Raw genomic sequence first — 21,734 nt, forward strand, 5'->3', positions numbered from 1 at the left:
TCTGAAAGCACTGTATGTGCACGCTGAACGCTCTAACCGCAAGACCACCCCAGGCCACGATTGAACTAATTTGTACAGTTCATTCGTAAACTGAGGATACACTAGACACTTGTATGCTGTAGCCTAGTGGAGCCCAATATCTATCTTGTGTTATTAAGCTATATAAAAACAACGATTGTTGATGTGTCAGGCTGCATTTCAGATTTGAATGTTGCAGTAATAGGACCTAGGCCTAGTTTTTGATCGAGCGAGAGAGAACATTATTTTTATAGCAAGCCCTGATCCCAATGACTCGACAGACTGATTTGGCCTGTTAACCTGGGGACATCAAATTCCTGTTGAATGGGCGAAATGGGGCAGGAGCCTGGGCCGTCAGGAGGGAGAGCAGGGTCACCACTAGCACCTGGAACACCTACATTCTGGATCTGACACACACAGAGAGTTTAATGTGAAGAAGTACTTTAAAGACAACTGCTGATGTAAGAAGTACTATAAATGTGTATATAAATATTTACACATAAATATATAAACATAGACATGAATAATGCATTATAATGCAGTCATGATAATTACATTTTGGGTTACTGACATGGATACCTCACCATATGGTGAACTGAGTTGAATCTGCCCATAACTAACAGGCTAACTAAGTAAAAATGTCTGTTGATTCATATCAGAAGTATTGGGTAATTATAATTAGTCAAATTTGTTCTAAATTATTTGATTGTATCTTATTTTTTWAAATGTTTATGTTTTTCAGAAGAAAAAACGATGTATTAGTTTTGAGACATACAAATAGTAGACGAACAACCTAAATCTAACCCAAGTAATCAGACAAGTTTACCGATAATAATTGAACATGTATTACTCAAACCCAACCAACATGCAGTATGATGCTCCTATACGGTACCAGTAATTGCGTAGCTCAACCATAAATGAGAGCAATGTTCCCTCAAATTTTTTGGCACACTCAGCAAATTTCAGGTCTGCTGAGCTCAAACTTGAATGTAGTGAAAATTCTGCACAACTGCCAACACACATCTACTGGGAACAATGAGCATATTAACAGTGGTCAAGTAGGCTTCTTTGGCTATTTGATCATGATGTAGGTCTACCAGAGTGGCCTACCATAAAAAAACTATGGAGAAAATGCATCCCATAATATTTCAACATGGAAAAAGCTGTTCTGTCATTCAGCCAACAGTAGCAGCCAATGTGTGGTGTTCAATGTAGGCCTACATTCCATGAGACGTTTGAAAAAGACAAGCAGGGCTCAAATCAATTTGTATTTGTCACATGGGCGTAATACAACAGTGAAATACTTACTTACTAGCCCTTAACCAACAATGCAGTTTTCAGAAAAATAAGAGTTAATGCAAATAGTCCAGGTAGCGATTTGTTTAGATGTTCAGCAGTCTTATAGCTTAGGGGTAGAAGCTGTTCAGAAGCCTCTTGGACCTAAACTTGGCGCTCCGGTACTGCTTGCCATGCGGTAGCAAASAGAACAGTCTATGACTAGGGTGGCTGGAGTCTTTGACCATTTGTAGGGCCTTCCTCTGACACCACCTGGTATAGAGGTCCTGGATAGCAGGAGGCTTGGCCCCAGTGATGTACTGGGCCGTACGCACTACCCACTGTAGTACCTTGCGGTTGGAGGCCGAGCAGTTGCCTTACCAAGCGTTGATGCAACCAGTCAGGATGCTATCGATGGTGCAGATGTATAATGTTTTGAGGATCTGAGGACCAATGCCAAATCTTTTCAGTCTCCTGAGGGATAATAGGCATTGTCGTGCCCTCTTCACGACTGTCTTGATGTATTTGGACCATGATAGTTAATTGGTTATGTGGACACTAAGGAACTTGAAGCTCTCAACCTGCCCCACTACAGCCCCGTTGATGAGAATGGGGGRGTGCTCGGTCCTCCTTTTCCTGTAGTCCACAATACAGGAGGGGACTGAGAACGCACCCCTGAGGGGCCCTCGTTTTGAGGATCAGCGTTGCAGATGTGTCGTTCCCTACCCTTACCCCCTGGGGGCGGCCCATCAGGAAGTCCTGGATCCAGTTGCAGAGGGAGGTGTTTAGTCCCAGGGTCCTTAGCTTAGTAATGAGCTTGTCCTCAACTGGCAGCTTCATTAAGTAGTATCCGCAAAACTCCAGTCTCAACGTCAACAGTGCAGAGGCGACTCCGGGATGCTGGCCTTCGAGGCCATTTTGAGCCTGTAATCGCACTCACAAATGCTGATGCTACAGATACTTAACTAGTRTAAAGAAGGCCAGTTTTATTGCTTCTTTGATCAGAACAACAGTTTTCGGCTGTGTTAACATAATTGCAAAAGGGTTCTATAATGATCAATTAGCCTTTTAAAATTCTAAACTTGGATTAGCTAACACAACGTGCCATTGGAACACAGGAGCGACGGTTGCTGATAATGCGTCTCTGTACGCCTATGTAGATATTCCATTTAAAGAATCTGCAGTTTCCAGCTATAATAGTGATTTACAACATTAACGATGTCTACATTGTATTTCTGATCAATTTTATGTTATTTTAATGGACAAAAAATGTGCTTTTCTTTCAAAAACAAGGACAATTCTAAGTGACCCCAAACTTTTGAACGGTAGTGTATGTATTTTTACAAGTAGATCAACATTATCTCTGGTCCATTTTTTTTCTATTACAGTCATTTAGTTTCTATTTTATTATATTGTAAGATTAGAGGCCATATGTTATGTATAGTAATATGACTAGTTAAATACTCTCATGTGTCCCAATGCAACAGGGATTTAAAGCCTGTTACTCAAGGATTAGGCTTCAAAATAAGTGATTGTGTGTGGTTTTTGTATTCTGTTGGAAAAAATTATGGTGTACAGAATTTTAAAAAATTGATTATTGTTTACCTTTGGACAGCCCTGTCCTGCTTTTTTTTAAAGGTTAAACCCCGCTTTTAACCCTTTTTCCTCACAGTGACTCCATAATACAGGGTGCAAACAAGCCGAACAGAAATCCCGGTTTACACCCGGGGATTCTTAAATGAGCAGTTTAGCTAACTGTGTTAATACTCTGTTTACCTAATTCCTAAATCCTTTATTAGTGAGTTGCTCTTCTTTTTGGTGACAGACAGACACAGACAGACAGAGACAGACAGACAGACAGACAGACAGACAGACAGACAGACAGACAGACAGACAGACAGACAGACAGACAGACAGACAGACAGACAGACAGACAGACAGAGAGACCAATGATTTACACATCATTGAGACAGACAGACCTGATGTTCAAAACTATATTTTGGGATTTAAACCCAATTGTCTTACAGTAAAATACATACTGTGAATGTTTTTTTGTGTTTCTCAAATATATGACAAATGTTCAAATACCACTGATATATTTGTGGTAAATGTCAGCATTTGTGTGCATTTTTGTTTCGCATATCTTGAGGCATATGACTTATTTACATGCTTTGTGAGTGTGTGCGCCTGTCTGTGTGTGTGCATAAGCATAGCAACAGCGTAATGACCCTGAGTCTACTTAGCCCTGCCCGAGCCTCATGCTCACTCCTAGACTGGGGAGGGAGAGAGGGAGGGAGAGGGATGCAATAACACCACTAGATAGCAAAAACACCCCCACCCCGGCCTGCAATACAGCACACCTAGCTGTAGACTAATCCCACTTTATCCCTCCAGCATTAAAAAAACGTCATTCGAGGAACTGCCTCTGCTGTAAGCGGGTGGTGAGCACAAACTGTCAGATTAAGAAGTCTGAGAGGATGATCCCGGTCACACATTTAGCAGGATTTTGTTTCCTACCAAATGACCAGCATGTTTGGCCAGAATCAACGTATTGAACTACAGGGAGTCTTAACAGTTGTGCCAAACCCAGACACCTCACCAACAAACAAAAAAACATGGTTGTTCTTCCCACATAACACAGTCTACACGGGCAACCTTCCCTGTACTGTTAGTGGCCACCGAGTGGTAGTGACTACTTATAAGGCCTCGCCATCGGGAAAAAAGGAAGCTAAAGCATTTAGGTGTCTTAACTGCGGCCTAAAGTGCTAACAAGGGCTTAGTGAGGTAAATGTTAAAAGAGGTTTAGCTGCCCAACGCTTAAGGCAGAACTCCTGGGAGTAATTACTGTGTAGCGCCTAGTCCAGCCGGTGCATAGTTGGACGAGAAGATCACCTCGATTTCAGTAAAGGGGGGGGGGGCTTAACACGGGAGATAAAGCCAGACTAATGGAGATGAGGCGAAGCGGTATTTAAAGTTATTTTTTGGTCAAAGCCTTTAGTTAGTCGTTAGCTAGTGACACAGGACAAGGGTGTGGCTGATTGGCTGATCAGTTTGGGTTGTCACTTAACTTATCAGAGGTGTCTAGCTAGGCTACTATACCAAGGCACTAAGGAGTCTGTCACCATCAGAAATTGTGAACTCCTGACCTGAAGACCGAGTGTAGCTTTAAGGTTTTGTACGGCTTTTTATTGAAATTCTATTCAGATTAGCTTCTCGTTCTGTCTACTCCGTTGGGACAAGCCAGTCACAAGCTCGTCTCATTGGCAGCTTCTCATTCTGTCTACTCCGTTGGGACAAGCCAGTCACAAGCTCTTCTCATTGGCAGGAACTTGAAGGTGAGTCAATTGAACCTCTCTCGCTGTGTCCCCTTTTCTCTCTGTCACTCTTCAATCCTGCTTCTCTCTATTCTACTCTCTCATTCATCCATTCTAATGTGTTGCAAGAGCTAAACACTTTGAAATAAGATTTTATAGCATTTCATCATGTAAAGAGCAGAAAATACCATTAAAAAAAATAGATATATATACATACACACAGTATATTGATTCTTTCTACGTTGAATCTACATATTTCAAATTGTATGCAATTCAGAAAATAGACATTGTCAAATGTCTACATCAACTTTGTATCCCCAAAATGTTATCCTTAAAGGGATAGTTTAGCGATTTATCCAAGTACATGGGGTTTGGGTCCAAAAATACTAGCTTTGTTTGTTGACAATGGCTAGTCTAAGCGTGGATAACAAAAAAAAGTGTGGATTGCAGTCACTCCTTGTCTGTAGACTGCTTTCAAAGTAAGAAAATAAATATCAAAATGACAAATTCGCTGAACTATCCCTTTAACTTTTTGCCTGTTTAGTTCATTTATTTCATTTCTGTAAAATATTTAGGCAATGACGCTTTGAACTATGCACCTGTCWGTAGCTCGGACACTTTCAAACGTTTTCAAGAAATGTGAAACTTTATTTCTCAAACCTACCCAATACTCTCACGTGTTAAATCTAAATTAAAATCTAACTAAATCCAAATCTAATTAAAATCTAAAGCTAATTGATATCAAAATGGCTCAGGTTCATTCAAACATAATTACAAGGTATTTACGGTCTCAGCAAAAGTATGTCTTGCACTTGTTTGTCACTTAGAGGGATTAAAACGTTTCAGACAATTCTTCTGTCTTGTCTGATATGACCTCCCCAAATGCAAGGCTTCATGTAAGTCGTCAGCAATTTTCCCTMAGRTCATTCWTGTAATGAGATTAGCCCGGGCAGCCGCAAGTTCAGGCACCCAGAGCTCTAGGCTTAGATGCAGTATGGCTTCCACTTGTCACATGCAGGCCAAAATCCCACTTGTTGTGTGGAAATATGCCAGATTGGATGGGGAGACTCCTAAATCTCACTGTTTGAAACCTCAGGCTTTCTAAGGTTTTAAAAAGGGACGTGTTCATCCAATTGAATGGCATTACTCTGATTGGCTACTGGGTAAAGTGGCCTGATTTCAAATATACCATAGAATCAGCTAGGTGCTTCTAGTTAGCAGAGGTAGAAAAAGTACAAAAATATCCTACTCWAGTAGAAGTACTGTTACTATAATGACATTTTACTCAAGTAGAAGTAAAACTACTACACTCAAGTTAAAGTCAAAAGTAGCTCATTTAAAAAGTGCTCAGAGTAAAAAATTATTGAGTTACTTTTCAAATAAAACACTGACCTTGATAATTAGCTAATTTCCCTAAGGGTACCTGAACATTGTTACACATGAATGAGAAAAKCTTTAAGACACCGCTATAGAMGTTGCAATAGATTGATAAACTATAGGCTACATGTACAGAATACATTAGGTTATGTAGTGTTCCTTCAGCAAAAACAAAGGAGTTCTGTTCTACTGCCTTCACTTCTCTCTGAACTTGCGGTTCAGTTTCAGCAGGTTCAGCTGATGTTCAAAGTGAATRGAGTCTATCCTGGCTCACTTTGCAGTGAAGAGCAGTAAAGCACAGCTAAAAAAAACTCTTAAAAGCTACAGAGGCAGGCAGGCCTGTGTTCAGTTTGAGCGACAGCTTCTTTATGCATGGAAAGGAATGAAGCAAGTCCATCTTGTCTGACACACAGGAAAGGTACCCATCAAGGTCCCCTTTACCTTATGACCTTTTGGGCATCAGTTATGAGAAGAAATCATCTTCATCAGATGAATACTGCCTCTGTTGCTCTGTCTCGTCTATACAGCATGTTAACCTGTATAGTGGCAAATATACCATGTGTATTTCTGAAAATTCTGCTTTGTGGCAACTTAGTTCATCATATCACTGACAGTACAATAGTCCACCCAAACACAGACTTTCCATACCTGTTTTCAGTGGTGGTCACAGTCGTTTAAGATGAGGGAGGATGATCTTTTTTTTTTTTACATGAACATGGTCTTTTCTATTTCTGTTTACAGCATATTGGATGACTGTCATTCATATTACATTCACCCAGCTCAATGTAACATCGATAGGTTTAGGCTACTACGTGATACGCAAATTGTTCTCTGTACCAATAATGAGGTTGCTACAGCCTAGCCTATGAATGAAAGTTTCGACGTACTGTAGGTGCACAAGTCGAGAGAATTTTGTGTCATCAAGGTGACAGACAGTGACACATTCAATACCCCCTTGCACACTCTTGCCTGCTGTCACGTTCCTGACCTGTTTTCCGTTGTTTTTGTATTTGTTTAGTATGGTCAGGGCGTGAGCTGGGTGGGTAGTCTATGTTATGTGTTTCTATGTTGGGTTCAATGTGTTGCCTGATATGGTTCTCAATTAGGGGCAGGTGTTTGACGTTTCCTCTGATTGAGAACCATATTAAGGTAGGCTGTTCACACCGTTTGTTTGTGGGTGATTGTCTTCCGTGTTTGTACCACACGGGACTGTATCGTTTGTGCTAGTCTGTACCTGTTTGTGCGTTCTTAGTGTTTATGTAAGTTCATATGTTCAGGTCGGTCTACGTCGTTTTTTGTTTTGTAATTTCTCAAGTGTGTTACGTGTTCGTCTTGTCTAAATAAATTCATCATGTCTTCACAACACGCTGCGTTTTGGTCCGATCCCTACACCTCCTCTTCAGACGAAGAGGGAGAAATCAGCCGTTACACCTGCATCCAGCTGATCTAGGGTGCAATCATTATTCCAACAGTTGCAAACTAGAGTTTCTATTGGACAAAGTCCAAATGGGTAGCCATTTGATTAGATGTACAGGAGTCTTATGGCTTGGGGGTAGAAGCTGTTCAGAAGCCTCTTGGACCCAGACTTGGCGCTCCGGTACTGCTTGCCATGCGGTAGCACAGAGAACAGTCTATGACTAGGGTGGCTGGAGTCTTTGACAATTTGTAGGGCCTTCCTCTGTCACTGCCTGGTATAYAGGTCCTGGATGGCAGGAAGCTTGGCCCCAGTGATGTACTGGGCCGTACGCACTACCCTCTGTAGTGCCTTGTGGTCGGAGGCCGAGCACTTGCCATACCAGGCTGTGATGCAACCAGTCAGAATGCTCTCTATGGTGCAGCTGTAGAACCTTTTGAGAATCTGAGGACCAATGCCAAAACTRTCCTGAGGGGGAATAGGTTTTGTTGTGCCCTCTTCATGACTGTCTTGGTGTGCTTGGACCATGTTAGTTTGTTGGTGATGTGGCCACCAAGGAACTTGAAGCTCTCAACCTGCTCCATTGCAGCCCCGTCGATGAGAATGGGGGCCTGCTCAGTCCTCTTTTTCCTGTAGTTCACAATCATCTTTTTTGTCTTGATCARGTTGAGGGAGAGGTTGTTGTCTTGGCACCACATGGCCAGGTCTCTGACCTCTTCCCTATAGGCTGTCTCATCGTTGTTGGTGATCAGGCCTACCACTGTTGTGTCATCGGCAAATTGAATGATGACGGCCTGTCAGGAAGTCCAGGATCCAGTTGCAGATGGAGGTGTTTAGTCTCAGGGTCCTTAGCTTAGTGATGAGCTTTGAGGGCACTATGGTGTTGAACGCTGAGCTGTGTCAATGAATAGCATTCTCACATAGGTGTTCCTTTTGTCCAGGTGGGAAAGGGCAGTGTGGAGTGCAATAGAGATTGCATCATCTGTGGATCTGTAGGGGCGGTATGCAAATTGGAGTGGGTCTACAGTTTCTGGGATAATGGTGTTGATGTGATCCATGACCAGAACTTTCAAAGCACTTCATGGCTACAGACGTGAGTGCTACGGGTCGGTAGTCATTTAGGCAGGTTACCTTAGTGTTCTTGGGCACAGGGACTATGGTGGTCTGCTTGAAACATGTTGGTCTTACACACTCGGACAGGGAGAGGTTGAAAATGTCAGTGAAGACACTTGCTAGTTGGTCAGAGCATGCTCGGAGTACACGTCCTGGCTGCGGAGAGCGTGATCACACAGTCTTCCGGAACAGCTGGTGCTCTCATGCATGTTTCAGTGTTATTTGCCTCGAAGCGAGCATAGAAGTAGTTTAGCTCGTCTGGTAGGCTCGTGTCACTGGGCAGCTCTCGGCTCTGCTTCCCTTTGTAGTCTGTAATGGTTTGCAATCCCTGCCACATCCGACAAGCATCAGAGCCGGTGTAGTGCGATCCGATCTGCGTCCTGTATTGACACTTTGCCTGTTTGATGGTTTGTCGGAGGGCATAGCGGGATTTCTTATAAGCTTATAAGCTTCTGGTTGGGGTATGTCAAGTAGGGTCACTGTGAGGATGATGTCATCGATTCTCTTATTGATGAAGCCAATGACTGATGTGGTGTACTCCTCAATGCCATCGGAGGAATCCCGGAACATATTCCAGTCTGTGCTAGCAAAACAGTCCTGTAGCTTAGCATCTGCTTTATCTGACCACTTTTTTATTGATCGAGTCACTGGCACATCCGGAGGATAGAACTATGGTCAGATTTGCCAAATGGAGGGCGAGGGAGAACGTTGTATGCGTCTCTGTGTGTGGAGTAAAGGTGGTCCAGAGTTTTTTTCCCTCTGGTTGCACATTTAACATGCTGGTAGAAATTTGGTAAAACGGATTTAAGTTTCCCTGCATTAAAGTCCCCGGCTACTAGGAGCGCCACCTCTGGGTGAGCGTTTTCTTGTTTGCTTATGTCGGAATACAGCTCATTCAATGCGGTCTTAGTGCCAGCCTCTGTCTGTGGTGGTATGTACTGTAAACAGCTACAAAAAATACAGATGAAAACTCTCTAGGTAGATAGTGTGGTCCACAGCTTATCATGAGATACTCTACCTCAGGCGAGCAATAGCTCGAGTCTTCCTTCGATATTTACAAATATACATAGTCCGCCGCCCCTTGTCTTACCAGACGCCGCTGTTCTATACTGCCGGTACAGCGTATAACCAGCCAGCTGTATGTTGATAGTGTCGTCGTTCAGCCACGWCAGGACGGGAGAATAGTAATATTGGGACAGGGACACGGAAAGGTTGATTTCGGAGGAGTAATGGAGGAGGAAAAAGAGGAAGAAGAGAATGAGGGAAGCAGAGGTTGAATCTGAATTTGATGAAGATTAAAAAGGATATGGTGTGTCAAAGCAGACTGGGATCAAGTACAAAAAGAGTGAGATGTCCGCCAGACCGAGCTTTGGAGGTGAAATGGAAGTGAATGAGGGAGATTTAAGTGAAGTGGAAGTTGTGGTGAGGAGCCTTGCATCGATGGACATGGTTATAAAGATGAGTTTGGTCAAGTGAGAGTGGGATTCTTCGAGATAGTGGATCCAGATATTTTGGCTGATTCATATGTGGTATCAMGTCGGGTGGAAAAGTACTGTAGGTGTGCCCATGCTTCTGAGGATCGGATGTGTCCGGTGTGAGAGAGGCAGGTGTTGTTGTCGCCAGAATCAGAGTAGTGCAGAAGGTGTCATATGCTGAGGCAGTGAAGAAAGTAGAGGAGGATGGGTCAAGGGTGAGGGATCCTGAGAGGATCCCTGTGAATAGTAGATCTGTACCACCACAGAGGTTGGCCTCTTAGTATTCATAGCAATGGCTATCAATGGTGCTCCACAGAATATAGATGCTGTGGTGGCAGCTGCAGAGATGTACTTGGATGTACGAGATTTGACTTCAGAAGAGTTACAGGTTGTGTTGAGTGGTGGTGTCCRGTCGTCCCAGGCCATTGGCATGGTGCAGGAGCAGATATGGTAAAAGTAGTGGGTTTTTATTGAGTGTAGGGTTAGTTGGAAGAGTGTTTTTTGACCCCATTTTGTATCACAAGGTATAATGGATTTATACTATAGTCCAGTTGGGGACAGTGATGCAACATATTGAATAGAAAATGCCTTTAAACCCTGAAGAAGAAGAAGAAGAAGAAGGCAAACGGAAGACGGTCCTCCTCAATAGCCTCCTTTTGGCGAGAAAGCACAAGTGTATCCTACCTGAGTTCTTCGCAGAAGAGTTTTGAAACCTGCCACGCACACTTTGAATCAGCTATTGTTTTCAGGAAGGAGAAAAGCATGCCAACATTGAACAATGATATGCTACTTATCTTTTTTATCTATAACATTTCTTGCACAACTAGCATTTTTTTTTAATCACTTTTTACATTTATTTTGAGATTCCACCCTGTAAACGTAARTTGCCTGATAACACGCGATTGGAGAAGGAGAGTCTAAAGCGTATTTTTAGCAACTTRCCCTCTCCTCGCCACCTCTCCTGGATTACCTTTGACCTTTTTCAAAAGGAGGCCAGAGAGGACGAAGGAGAGAGGATGCAGGAGTTTCTAATTGAGAAAAGTCCCGGGTCTGTGTCTCGATTGTCTCCTGACTCTTCAGTCTCCTCCGTCTCAWTTGTTTTTCAGACACACCGCTTTGATAAAAAACCTTTCCCGACACATCTCTCCCACAAAGTTATTTTTTGGGTGGACAGCTTGATTTAATTGTCCTGTTTGCGAGTGATAACGCCCACAGAACTTTCCGTAGACTACTATTATGGATAGCTTACAAAATTGAACTCCGTAGTGGATGGTTTTAAAAAGGTAGCGAAGTACAATTCTTCATTAAAAATATACTTAAGTAAAATGACTGACTTTGAAAAATACTCTGAAAAAGTTGAAGTTCTCGGAAAAGCTACTCAATTACATTAATGAGAGTATTTATAATTCATTACTTCCACCCATGTTAGTTAGTTAGTAAATGAGGATTGACTAATTGTATCATTAGTCTAAAGTTACCCATTTAGAACTCAAYCTAAAGGTCATCTACTACTGTGCAGGAATCAAACCCACAACCCTGGTGTTGCCACCGGCACCAAGCTCTAACACACTGAGCCATTGGAACCACAATGAAACCGGCATTTGACTGAATCAAAAGGTTGTACAGTAGTAGTTGCTTTGATATTAGGCAATTCTTACTGTCTGTGCTGCAATAGGGGCCAGGCTTTTCGGACTTACCCCAAACTTCTGGTTCAAGTTCATGCAAGCTCTACTCTTCCTGTATAAGATGAATTACTGAGTACAAGTCGTTTTTCCAGTTGAACGCTGTACCACAAAGACAAGGATTCCATTCTTCTTCTGACTGGTAGTGCAGTAATGATAGTAGTGACAGGCTTGAATGTACATTAGTCTGTTTGTTGCTTTGAAGCGTTGGTTTGGTCACTAACTCGGTGAGTGTTCATTCATTTATACACGCAGAGACATACACACATTGACATTTCACACYGGCAAAATGACACTATGAAGCAACAGATTTTCTCACACTCACATTTGGTTGTATCGAGACATTTGACATGCAAACTCCTAACACACAAAATAAAGACATCAAAACCTTGAACCACATCTTTTACAGTAATCCAGTATGGTTTATCTCATCTTTTTAAATGTTCTCTCTTCTTACCTCTATCCGTCCCTGTGTATAATTGCTTACTATAGTAGGAGAAAGATAAAATGTTGTGTGTAGAGTGCCATTGATGGCAGGGACCAGGGTGCATGCGTGTGCCAGATATTTCCCCCATAAACTGTTTTCCCTCCCAGATTTATCCCCCAAGGTGTTTTCAGGACATCTCAAGGGGCTGATGGAGGCTAATAGGCTTATCACTCAGGGTGTTTTGTCCGGTGTGCTTACAGACAAGGTTTTCTGAGGGTAAAACTCCTAAACGCCTGGATTACCTCAACACATCCCTTTAAAGTGCTGTATAGCCAGGATTTAGGCTAATCGGATAGTGGGGGAGASAGGGGGAGGATAAGGTGTTGGATCCTGCTGGCCCTGCCAATGCCACCCAGACCAGGGTGGAAGACACGCGGGGTCAGCAGATGTTCTCTGGGCCTGGCAGACTGTGTGGGACTAACAGGAGGATTACTGGAGCCCAGATTAGATGTGTCTGAGGTAACTTTAGGGGACTGTGGGGTGATACGGTACACGACTGACTGYGGCTACGGGCTGCTAACGGTTAGGGTTAGGCTGGATCTTATGGCCGCAGATGAGAGGGGGGAGAGGGGGTAATAAACTCAGGGTGTATGGTTGGAGGGTATCCTATATATGTCTCTAGACATAGAGACATGCACACACACACACACACARACCACACACAAAGTAAGAGAGACACCTAGTAATTTCAGTTCCCCCATGAGCACATTTATTTCAAAGTGCCCTCTGCTATTTCCCTTCATTTTCCATGTAGTTAGTGTTGTAATCTATATCTCTAATGTTGTGTAAATCTACAGCCCATACTGGCCCAGGATTATTATCCCTGGATTAAAGCACTGCCTGTTCTGTCTAATATTTATTAATGGGATTTATTCATAAGAGGCTAATCAGAGGTGTCTAAGTCAATCGGGTGTAACGACAATCTGCAGCGACGGCCAATGATGCGCACTGTGTGCGTGTAATATAATGACATGGCCTGTTTGTTTACAATGACTGTAGAAGTGAGACGGAGGTACTGGAGACAGTATTTTCCATTTGTGGAGTTCTCCTGTTCTGAGGTGAATGTTGAGTCTAGACAGTATTCCTCGATATAGATTTGGTCCCTCCGCCAACTTAAATGTCACTTTTGACAAATTCAGCCAACAGGTTTTTAAATCTCCATAGGAACACTTCAAAGTCATCTGTGTCTCTCTCCCTTAAATACTATTGATGAGCACATGCTTAGCAATGGCTAGTTATCTTTACACGCTCAACCTATTAATAAGTATAGTTATAGTGTAGTGGAGGGGTTTGTCGAACAGGCAAACGCTCATGTGATTACTGATGAGTAGCCTAATCTTTCTGAGCCCTGTGGACTAATGCTGCATCCCTCGTTGGCTATAGCTTTGCTCATTAGGCTAACACAGTGTGAGACCAACGACCCAGGTTTGATATCTATCTGTTCAGTTACATTAGCGCTAGTCTCGCCTAACCATACCTCCAAATCGCGTTGTTGTCACTCCTCCTTTGGAGGTCTGGAGAATATTGTATTAGCCGAAACATCTGCTGGATTCCAGTGGCTCCGTTTTAATTGGCTGTTACATTTTTAAGAACCCTCCCCTCCACATGCCCGTAGAAGGGGTGCTGCGTGTTATGTTCGTCACTGTTTTCCGAGTCGATGAATGCGTTACCACTCCTCTGCTTGAACAGAGAACAACGTTATGGCGTGTCTACCTAAGTGCTATGGTATAAGTTTAGTGTATCAAGTGAGGCCGACAGTCTGCGATTTATTGAAATTGAAAGTCAGCACAAACATGGCATACATTAACATATTTTCATGGGGTTTTAATCAGCGATTTCCTGTCCATCCTCTCGCACTCTTGCTTCTACGGCACTAATGGGCACATTTTGAGCACTGCCCAAGCAAGGCATTTGACTTCACCGGGCTTTCCGATTAGGGAAGCCTGGTTCTCGAAGAGGCTACGTTCGTGCATACAGTATTAACTGTGTAGCATCATCATTGTCATAGAGGGCCTTTGCATTTATAAGTCATGGGTGACTCCTAGTGGTGAAAGAGGAAAATTACAAGCCATTTAAAGAGGGTTGCCCTCTACGAGCAAACAATAATCTGCTCACAACCACTCAACTGTTTTTGTTCCCGGGCAAATGTGATCTTTCCTGTAACAGGGATACGTAAGCTATGGTGCTTCAGCCCGATTTAAAACTAGTACTTGAAAACAGACTAAATTGCTGTCAGCTAACCAATCCGAGATCCAGTCAGCAACATCCCAGAGACCGGTGCCGGTCCACGGGCCACAGATTGAGAAACACTGGTCTTATATACTAATCTATACACTAATCTCCTCATCTTGGTTCCACAGAAAGGTCGGGCCATGACCCCAAGGGAGCAGCTGAGGAAGATGTCAGCGATGGGGGAGCAGGGGGCTCTGGACGAGAAACACTGGTACCGCCTGGTCAACGGCATGTCTGCCGGAGGTAAGGCTGACCCACCTGGTTTGAATCTGTATGCTTCAAGACTTTGTTAGTCTGCTGAGTTAAAGCCCTAGGCATTAGCTTGTAAATCCTTAGCCTTGCTTAGAAAATTCACTCTACATTTTTATGCTTTACAATCTTGGAGTCAGGAACTTTTCCTTAACCTAGGTAATTACTGGGGCCCAGAGCTTTTCCTGGTCAAGTCACATAGTCAGTAGAAACTTAGTAGTCAGTACGGCCCTAGTTCTGTAGACTTGTAACACATCTAACATTGTGTTTACTGTGTTGCGTTTCAGAGCTATGTCAGAGGCAAGAGATGATGATGAGGAACCAGATAGCCATGGCTCCTCAGATCCTGGCCCAAGGACAGCAGAGGCTACAGGGGGTGCCCACCCAGTTTGAGCCTCGCTTCATGGAAAGAGAGCTAGTTCCACCCTCGGAGATGGGATCTTCCGAGGCCAGGCAGATGCACATGGGGGGTCACCTGGGTCCGCCCATGCCCCCACACCCTGGAATTTCTGGCAGGGGCTTCCCTGGAGTTGGTTACAGTTTCATGCCCTCAGAGTCCATGGAGACAGTTGCCCGGCGACAGGAGCTCATCCACAAGCAGAATGTCGCCAGGTATTGTCTGACATTGACCTGCAGCTGCTTGTCACAGGGCTTGTCAAAGTACACATCATGGACTATAGGGCTTTGGATATCCCAGCCTTCCTTTTATGGCCCCCTTCAACCTGATACCAAGAGTCTGTTCTATGCACTATGTTACAGAACAGTTGGCAGATATGATTTGAATATATACAGAGCCCATATTCAGAGCCCATGTGACCTAGAAACGTCTATTGTTATGTCCTGTTGGTGTATTGTTATGTCTAGCTGGTTTATTTTGTTATGTCTTGATGGCGTGCATTGTGTCTGATTGGTGTGTGTTGGTTGTTTTTCAGGATGGAGATGAATGCCATCCTCCACCAGAAGGAGATGGAGAACGCCCATCAGAGGGGTCTGGTGGGTATGGATGCGCCCATGATGTACCAGTCCAACGCCATGGCTCTCCGGGGGCGCCAGCGCCTCCCAGATGGCCACGACTTCTTCGTCCACCGTACCACCCTGGAGGAAATGCAGGCCAACAACCTCCTGATGTCCTCCAGCCCCTATCCACCAATCAGCACGCTGCAGAGGGAGAGGGGCCGCAGGGCTGGTCGCAGGGCAACTAATCACAAGAGCGCAGAGAGCCATGCGTCTGGCCCCAAGGGCCAATCGGAGGGCAAGAGCGTGGAGCAGAGTCCCGGGGGTGCCTCTGGAGATGAGAAAGAGGCAGAGGGGAAAATGGACATGGGAGGGGAGGCAGTCGGCAAACAACATCAAGCCAAAATGGACACAGAGCTCTCGTCGAATGGCAGAAAGAGCTACAAGGAGGCGGCACAGGGCCTACGCAAAGCCTGCATAAACAGTCAAGATGGTTGCCCTGACGTCACCAACTGCAACAGTGGCGCCAGCGACAAAGACAGGCCCAGTCAATGCTCTGCGTTCCAGTATCCCTCCGCCAGTGGACCTATCCCAGGCATGCCTTACATGTTCCCTCCTGGTGAGTGTCTACTTTCTACAGTCTTGTTTTGATCAAACTATTCAGGGGTTATGCTGCTGTCTTTGATTTGATTTCTATAATGTATTTGAACAAGGACAGATGTGACAGATGTGAGCCGTATGTGTGCCAACACATTTTGTCTTTTGTTTTGATCAGGGCCACCCAATCTCTTTCTTAATGGACAAGATATGTCCTCTGTTGAAGACCTCAGGAAGTGGACAGTGGATGACGTGTACATCTTCATCAAAAACATGCCCAGCTGCTCTGAATATGCTCAGGTTGGTGTCATTTCCTAATAATTATCAAGTGATTTCGTGCTTACAAATATACTCCGAGTGTACAAAACATTATGATCTTTCCATGACATAGACTGACCAGTTGAATCCAGGTGAAAGCTTTGATCCCTTATTGATGCAATCTGTTAAATCCACTTAAATCAGTGTAGATGAAGTGAAGGGGACAAGTTAAAGAAGGATTTTTTTTGCCTTGAAGAGACAACTGAGACATGGATTGTGTATGTGTGCCATTCAGAGGGTGAATGGGCAAGAAAAAATATTTAAGTGCCTTTGAACGGGTGTGGTAGTAGGTGCCTGCAATGCTGCTGGGTTTTTCACGATCTACAGTTTCCCATGTGCACGGAGAATGGTCCACCACCCAAAGGACATCCGGCCAACTTGACACAACTGTGGTAAGCATTGGAGTCAGCATGGGCCAGCATCCCTGTGGAACGCTTTCAACACCTTGTAGTCCATACACCGACAAATAGAGGCTGTTCTGAGGGCAACTCAATATTAAGGTGTTCCTAATGTTTTGTACACTCAGTGTAAATCAGCAACAGAATTCAAATCGGCCAGGACTGTCACCATTGACTCTTTCCAATTTGCACCCTACCTTGAGGCATTCGAACTTTGGAAGAGAGCAAATTGAGGGCATCTTGGCAGGTTTTAATTCTGTTGATCATTTATGTCAGCAGGAAGTTGCATTGCTGTCACACTGCTGCATCTGTCTTTAAGGAAATTGTTCTATGGATAGACATTACTATACTACTCCTCATCATACCTGATTATTCCCTACAGACGTTCAAGGACCACGTGATAGATGGAGAGACATTGCCATTCCTGACAGAAGACCATCTACTGGACACGATGGGACTGAAGCTGGGCCCGGCACTCAAGATACGATCACGGGTATACAAACCATCAAAAACAGTTAGCCTCACAAATTCGGACAGCAGACCAAAATCCATTTCCAATGGATTATATTTACCATAACCTAGCACACAACCATTTTTCTGGAAATGATTAATAATGAAATCAGCACATTGCTTATTATAATATCTCATGGTATCGCTCTTTTTCTGTCCAACTCACCAGGTATCGAGCCGGCTAGGCAGCATGTTCTACATGATGAGCCTCCCACTCTCCGCTGCCGCCGCCCTACAGGCCACCCCTGACATTGCAGGAGGAGACAGATCGTCAGAGATCAGCTCCCCTGTATACTGTAACGGTGTGGAGATGATGGGCAGCCCCTGCACCAGAGACCCAGAAGGCCGGAAACCCACAGACCCCCTCCCAGAGACTGACAACCCCTCTCCCCCCTCGGCCAGCAGTGAAACTGCCTGAGGCATCAGTGAGGGAGGTACGAGTCCTCGGGTCAGTGACCCCTAGCTCCTACCACATACTGTACATATAGACACAAACCCCCTAAGGACTTAATGTAGACCTTTAAGCATTGGACGGGTATAGGTAATGGATGCATCTTGCCCTCTGATCGGCTAGGTGAAATGTTAATTGCATCTGTCCAATCCTTGCAAACATTCAGAAGTGCATAGGTAGTAGGAAGTAGGGGTCCATTTGGAATTCAGCAAGTGTTTCAGCCCTAAGAGCTGTTTTTAAGCTGCTTACCCTTTCTATCAGGCTATTGTGTTCAAATTGTATTTGTTACATGCGCCGAATACAACACATATTACAGTGAAATGCTTACTTACAAGCCCTTAACAAACCTTACTGGGCTGTACGCACTACCCTCTGTAGTGCCTTGTGGTCGGAGGCCGAGCAGTTGCCATACCAGGCAGTGATGCAACAAGCCAGGATGCTCTCGATGATGCAGCTGTAAAACCTTTTGAGGATCTGAGGACCCATGCCAAATATTTTCAGTCTCCTGAGGGGGAATAGGTTTTATTGTGCACTCTTCACGACTGTCTTGGTGTGCTTGGACCATGTTAGTTTGTTGTTGATGTGGACACCATGGAACTTGAAGCTCTCAACCTGCTCCACTACAGCCCCGTCGATGAGAATGGGGGCGTGCTCGGTTCAGTTTTCTTGTGTGTGTCATACAGTGTTTAAACTGCTAACAATATGATGGAATTGTTTTGTATGTACAGTATTTAGTTCTAGTTCAAATGTTTGGTACTTTTTTGTGCCATGTTTCAGATTCAGGAGACCATGGTTGTATTCCCCTGCTCAGAAGTTGCATGCGTCAACCAATGGTTGCGTGCCACGTCGTCGACTGTGCCGTCGGGCACCAGATTGCTATAACATACGATGTGGTTAGCTGACGTCTGAGCAGGGGAATATGACCCATGGGTGAGTTCCAGACTGTCTAGGCGCCTGCGCAGGTAGCCCTCCCTTGCATGCTGCCTGCCTCACCTAGAGATTCTTGTTTTTCTACAGTAAAAAGACTACAATAGCCACAAGGCTGTTGACAACCAAAGCAACCATTACTACAGTTGTTTAACATAGCAGTCAACTTATTTCCTATTGTCTCAAAATTATTCAATGTTTTGTTTCATATGTTAAAGTTTACAAAGCACACAAGGAGCACAGTGCAGTTAAAAACGTGATTTTCCTGTTTTTTTTATGATATTTCCACACTATAACCAGGTTTCCATCCAACCATTTAATGTGAGTAAAGTACATGTCGGACAAAAAAATGTATGAAGGAAACTTTCCAAATGTCGACAAAACAAAATACGCTAGACAAGGTGGGATCTTTTTGTGTCTGTAAAATGAATTATGTGAGAAATTTAGGTGGAAACGCTTTTCTGCACAAATATTGATAGAATAACCTTCATATCAAAGTAAAATTGGATTCACACGATGACATGTGTTGTCCTCCCACTACAACTCGTCAGGAAAGCATGCAGTTTATTAGGATACAGATTAAATAAGTTATGAACTTCATAGGCTGGTGAAAGTGCAAGATGATGAGCTTGATGCTCCTTTCCCATAAATATCGAGGGTATTATTCTGGTGAAATGATCATCGATGCTTGGCTGCGTTTGACAAATAAAATAATCTCACTCTTGTCCATAATAATCTCATCATGTAGGCTATACTAGCACTGATTCTGTGAGCTGTCGGCTGGAGAACACATGCCAATACCAGAGTGGACACACTTGCTATATACTGTAATCGAAAAGTGTTTTGTGATGAAAACCATCAGTAAAGTAAAAAATGCGATGGAAACACATTTGACTTGTAACTTGTATTTTCTATATTCTATATTCGGTACATGGGAATTGAACCGCAAAATGTATTTTTATGTGCACTACATCATCATACACACAACCTTTTATCCCTTTTATCTGGTGGGAAAATGCACATATTGTTTTCATGTGGATTTTAGAGTATTTGCATGAAAATCTGTCACCAATTGGATGGAAACCTAGCTAGTGAGGTCGAAATAACGCTCTGAAATTGTGAAAATTATGAAAAAAATGCCTGGATTTTCAGCCTGTTCAGATGGGATGGAACTTTTGGCCCACCTCATGATGTCACAATGTGATCTGATTATAATAGACTAATGACTGTTCCTCTGGTTAAGGGGGTGGGCTCTAGATCATCCTTTCAGCCAATCAGGGCTGTGTATGTAAATATCTTTACATTTGTTTCCTAAAGCCCACAAGATCAGACCGAGCATTTCAAGGGCCAAAGGAGGCTCAGCGAAATAAATGATAAAAAATATATTTTAGATGTTATTTTCCTTAAATAAACATACAGTGATTTATTAGACATACAGTGAACAAAGACTGCATGGGGGCTTTAAAAACATGCATTAAATCATGTGAAATTATGTTATTAAAATAAGTTGACTCAGCCACAAAAGTATACCTGGATGCACATGTATCAACTTTGAAAGTTGAAACTTTCAACTCTCTGTTCATCATATATGCATAGTCACTTTAACCATATCTACATGTACATACTACCTCAATCAGCCCGACTAACCGGTGCCTGTATATAGCCTCGCTACTGTTATAGCCTCGCTACTGTATATAGCCTCGCTACTGTTATTTTTCACTGTCTTTTTACTGTTGTTTTTATTTATTTACTTACATATTGTTCACCTAATACCCTTTTTGCACTATTGTTTAGAGCCTGTAAGTAAGCATTTCACTGTAAGGTCTACTACACCTGTTGTATTCGGCACACCTGACAAATTAACTTTGATTTGATTAGATTATTTCTTTGTTTGGGCTAATGGCTAGGCTAGTGTGGCTTCTACCTGACCACTTGGAAAGTGGTAACAGCCTGCAATTCACACCTCCCATGTAGATTGTGAAAATTAGAATAAATTTCAGTGCTCGGCCCCTTTTTCCCATCAAACATTTCTTTGTTCATTGAGCAGCGTTGCAGTGCAGACCAACTAGTAGTGATGGGGAAACTAAGCTTCCTGAAGCATTGAGCTTTCCAGCCAATTGTGTCGAAAATAGGTTAATTACGAGGCTTTGATCAACACGGTGTAGACGAGTGGCACCTACTGGTTAAAAGAATTTAGAGCAGCCAAATTATTATAGATGACGTCCCACACGCTGTAGCGAGTGCACAGYGTAGCCTTTTTATCTTCTACTGAAACCAATCAGGTGGTTGTTAGAAGAAACAAAGCTTCGGACGTCATTGATCACGTTCTTTTGTTAAAGTGATACAAGCACACTGCTTCGGCACACTGCTTTGAAGTAAACTTCTTAGCGATTTCACCGCATGCCCGGAGCTCCGGTATTAAACATAACATCACTACCAACTACAGCGCTGTGCAAGTCGCTGCCATTTTGCCGATGCAGACAGTGACTCTACTTCCGACGGTGGCGTTCACACAGCAGCCAAATTCTGATATTTTTTCCACTAATTGGTCTTTTGACCAATCACATCAGATCTTTTCACGTTAGATTTTTTTCCGAGCTGATCTGATTTGTCAAAAGACCAACTGTAAGGATCAACGCAAGAGATGAGAAGCAGGTACAGGGAGTGAAGTTTTAATAGCTGACGAACACGAAACGGAACAGGAACACAACAACAATTAATGCGGACACAGGGAACACCACCGAGGAACAAACAGATATACAGGGGGTAATCAACAATGTGAAGGAGTCCAGGTGAGTCCAATGAGCGCCGCTGAGCGTAATGATGGTGACAGGTGCGTGTAAAGAAGGGTAGCCTGGCGCCCTCGAGCACCAGGGAGGGGGGGGCGGGAGCAGGCGTGACACCAACTAGTGAAAAGAATATTCCAATTGAGCTGCCTGTCTA

General features: G+C 43.6%; 1 protein-coding gene across 1 annotated transcript; it reads left to right on the plus strand.

Annotated features, from left to right (window-relative positions):
- Nucleotides 1-4,315: 4,315 nt before the first annotated feature.
- LOC111957161 (sterile alpha motif domain-containing protein 7-like) lies at nucleotides 4,316-18,206 on the plus strand. Its single transcript, XM_023977908.2, has 7 exons — nucleotides 4,316-4,628; nucleotides 14,516-14,630; nucleotides 14,924-15,248; nucleotides 15,569-16,209; nucleotides 16,366-16,487; nucleotides 17,286-17,396; nucleotides 17,583-18,206. The coding sequence occupies exons 2-7, from the start codon at nucleotides 14,528-14,530 to the stop codon at nucleotides 17,829-17,831; spliced, it is 1,551 nt and encodes a 516-aa protein (XP_023833676.1). The 5' UTR covers nucleotides 4,316-4,628; nucleotides 14,516-14,527; the 3' UTR covers nucleotides 17,832-18,206.
- Nucleotides 18,207-21,734: the final 3,528 nt, after the last annotated feature.

Source organism: Salvelinus sp. IW2-2015, linkage group LG32, assembly GCF_002910315.2.
Source record: "Salvelinus sp. IW2-2015 linkage group LG32, ASM291031v2, whole genome shotgun sequence".
In the NCBI taxonomy this organism is placed as follows: Eukaryota; Metazoa; Chordata; class Actinopteri; order Salmoniformes; family Salmonidae; genus Salvelinus; species Salvelinus sp. IW2-2015.

Excerpts from the sequence above, each read along its gene's own strand:
- LOC111957161 (XM_023977908.2), top strand. The coding sequence starts at position 14,528 with ATGACCCCAAGGGAGCAGCTGAGGAAGATGTCAGCGATGGGGGAGCAG. Across the intron at positions 16,488-17,285 it reads GCTGCTCTGAATATGCTCAG|ACGTTCAAGGACCACGTGAT; the intron begins GTTGGTGTCATT and ends TATTCCCTACAG. Across the intron at positions 17,397-17,582 it reads CACTCAAGATACGATCACGG|GTATCGAGCCGGCTAGGCAG; the intron begins GTATACAAACCA and ends CCAACTCACCAG.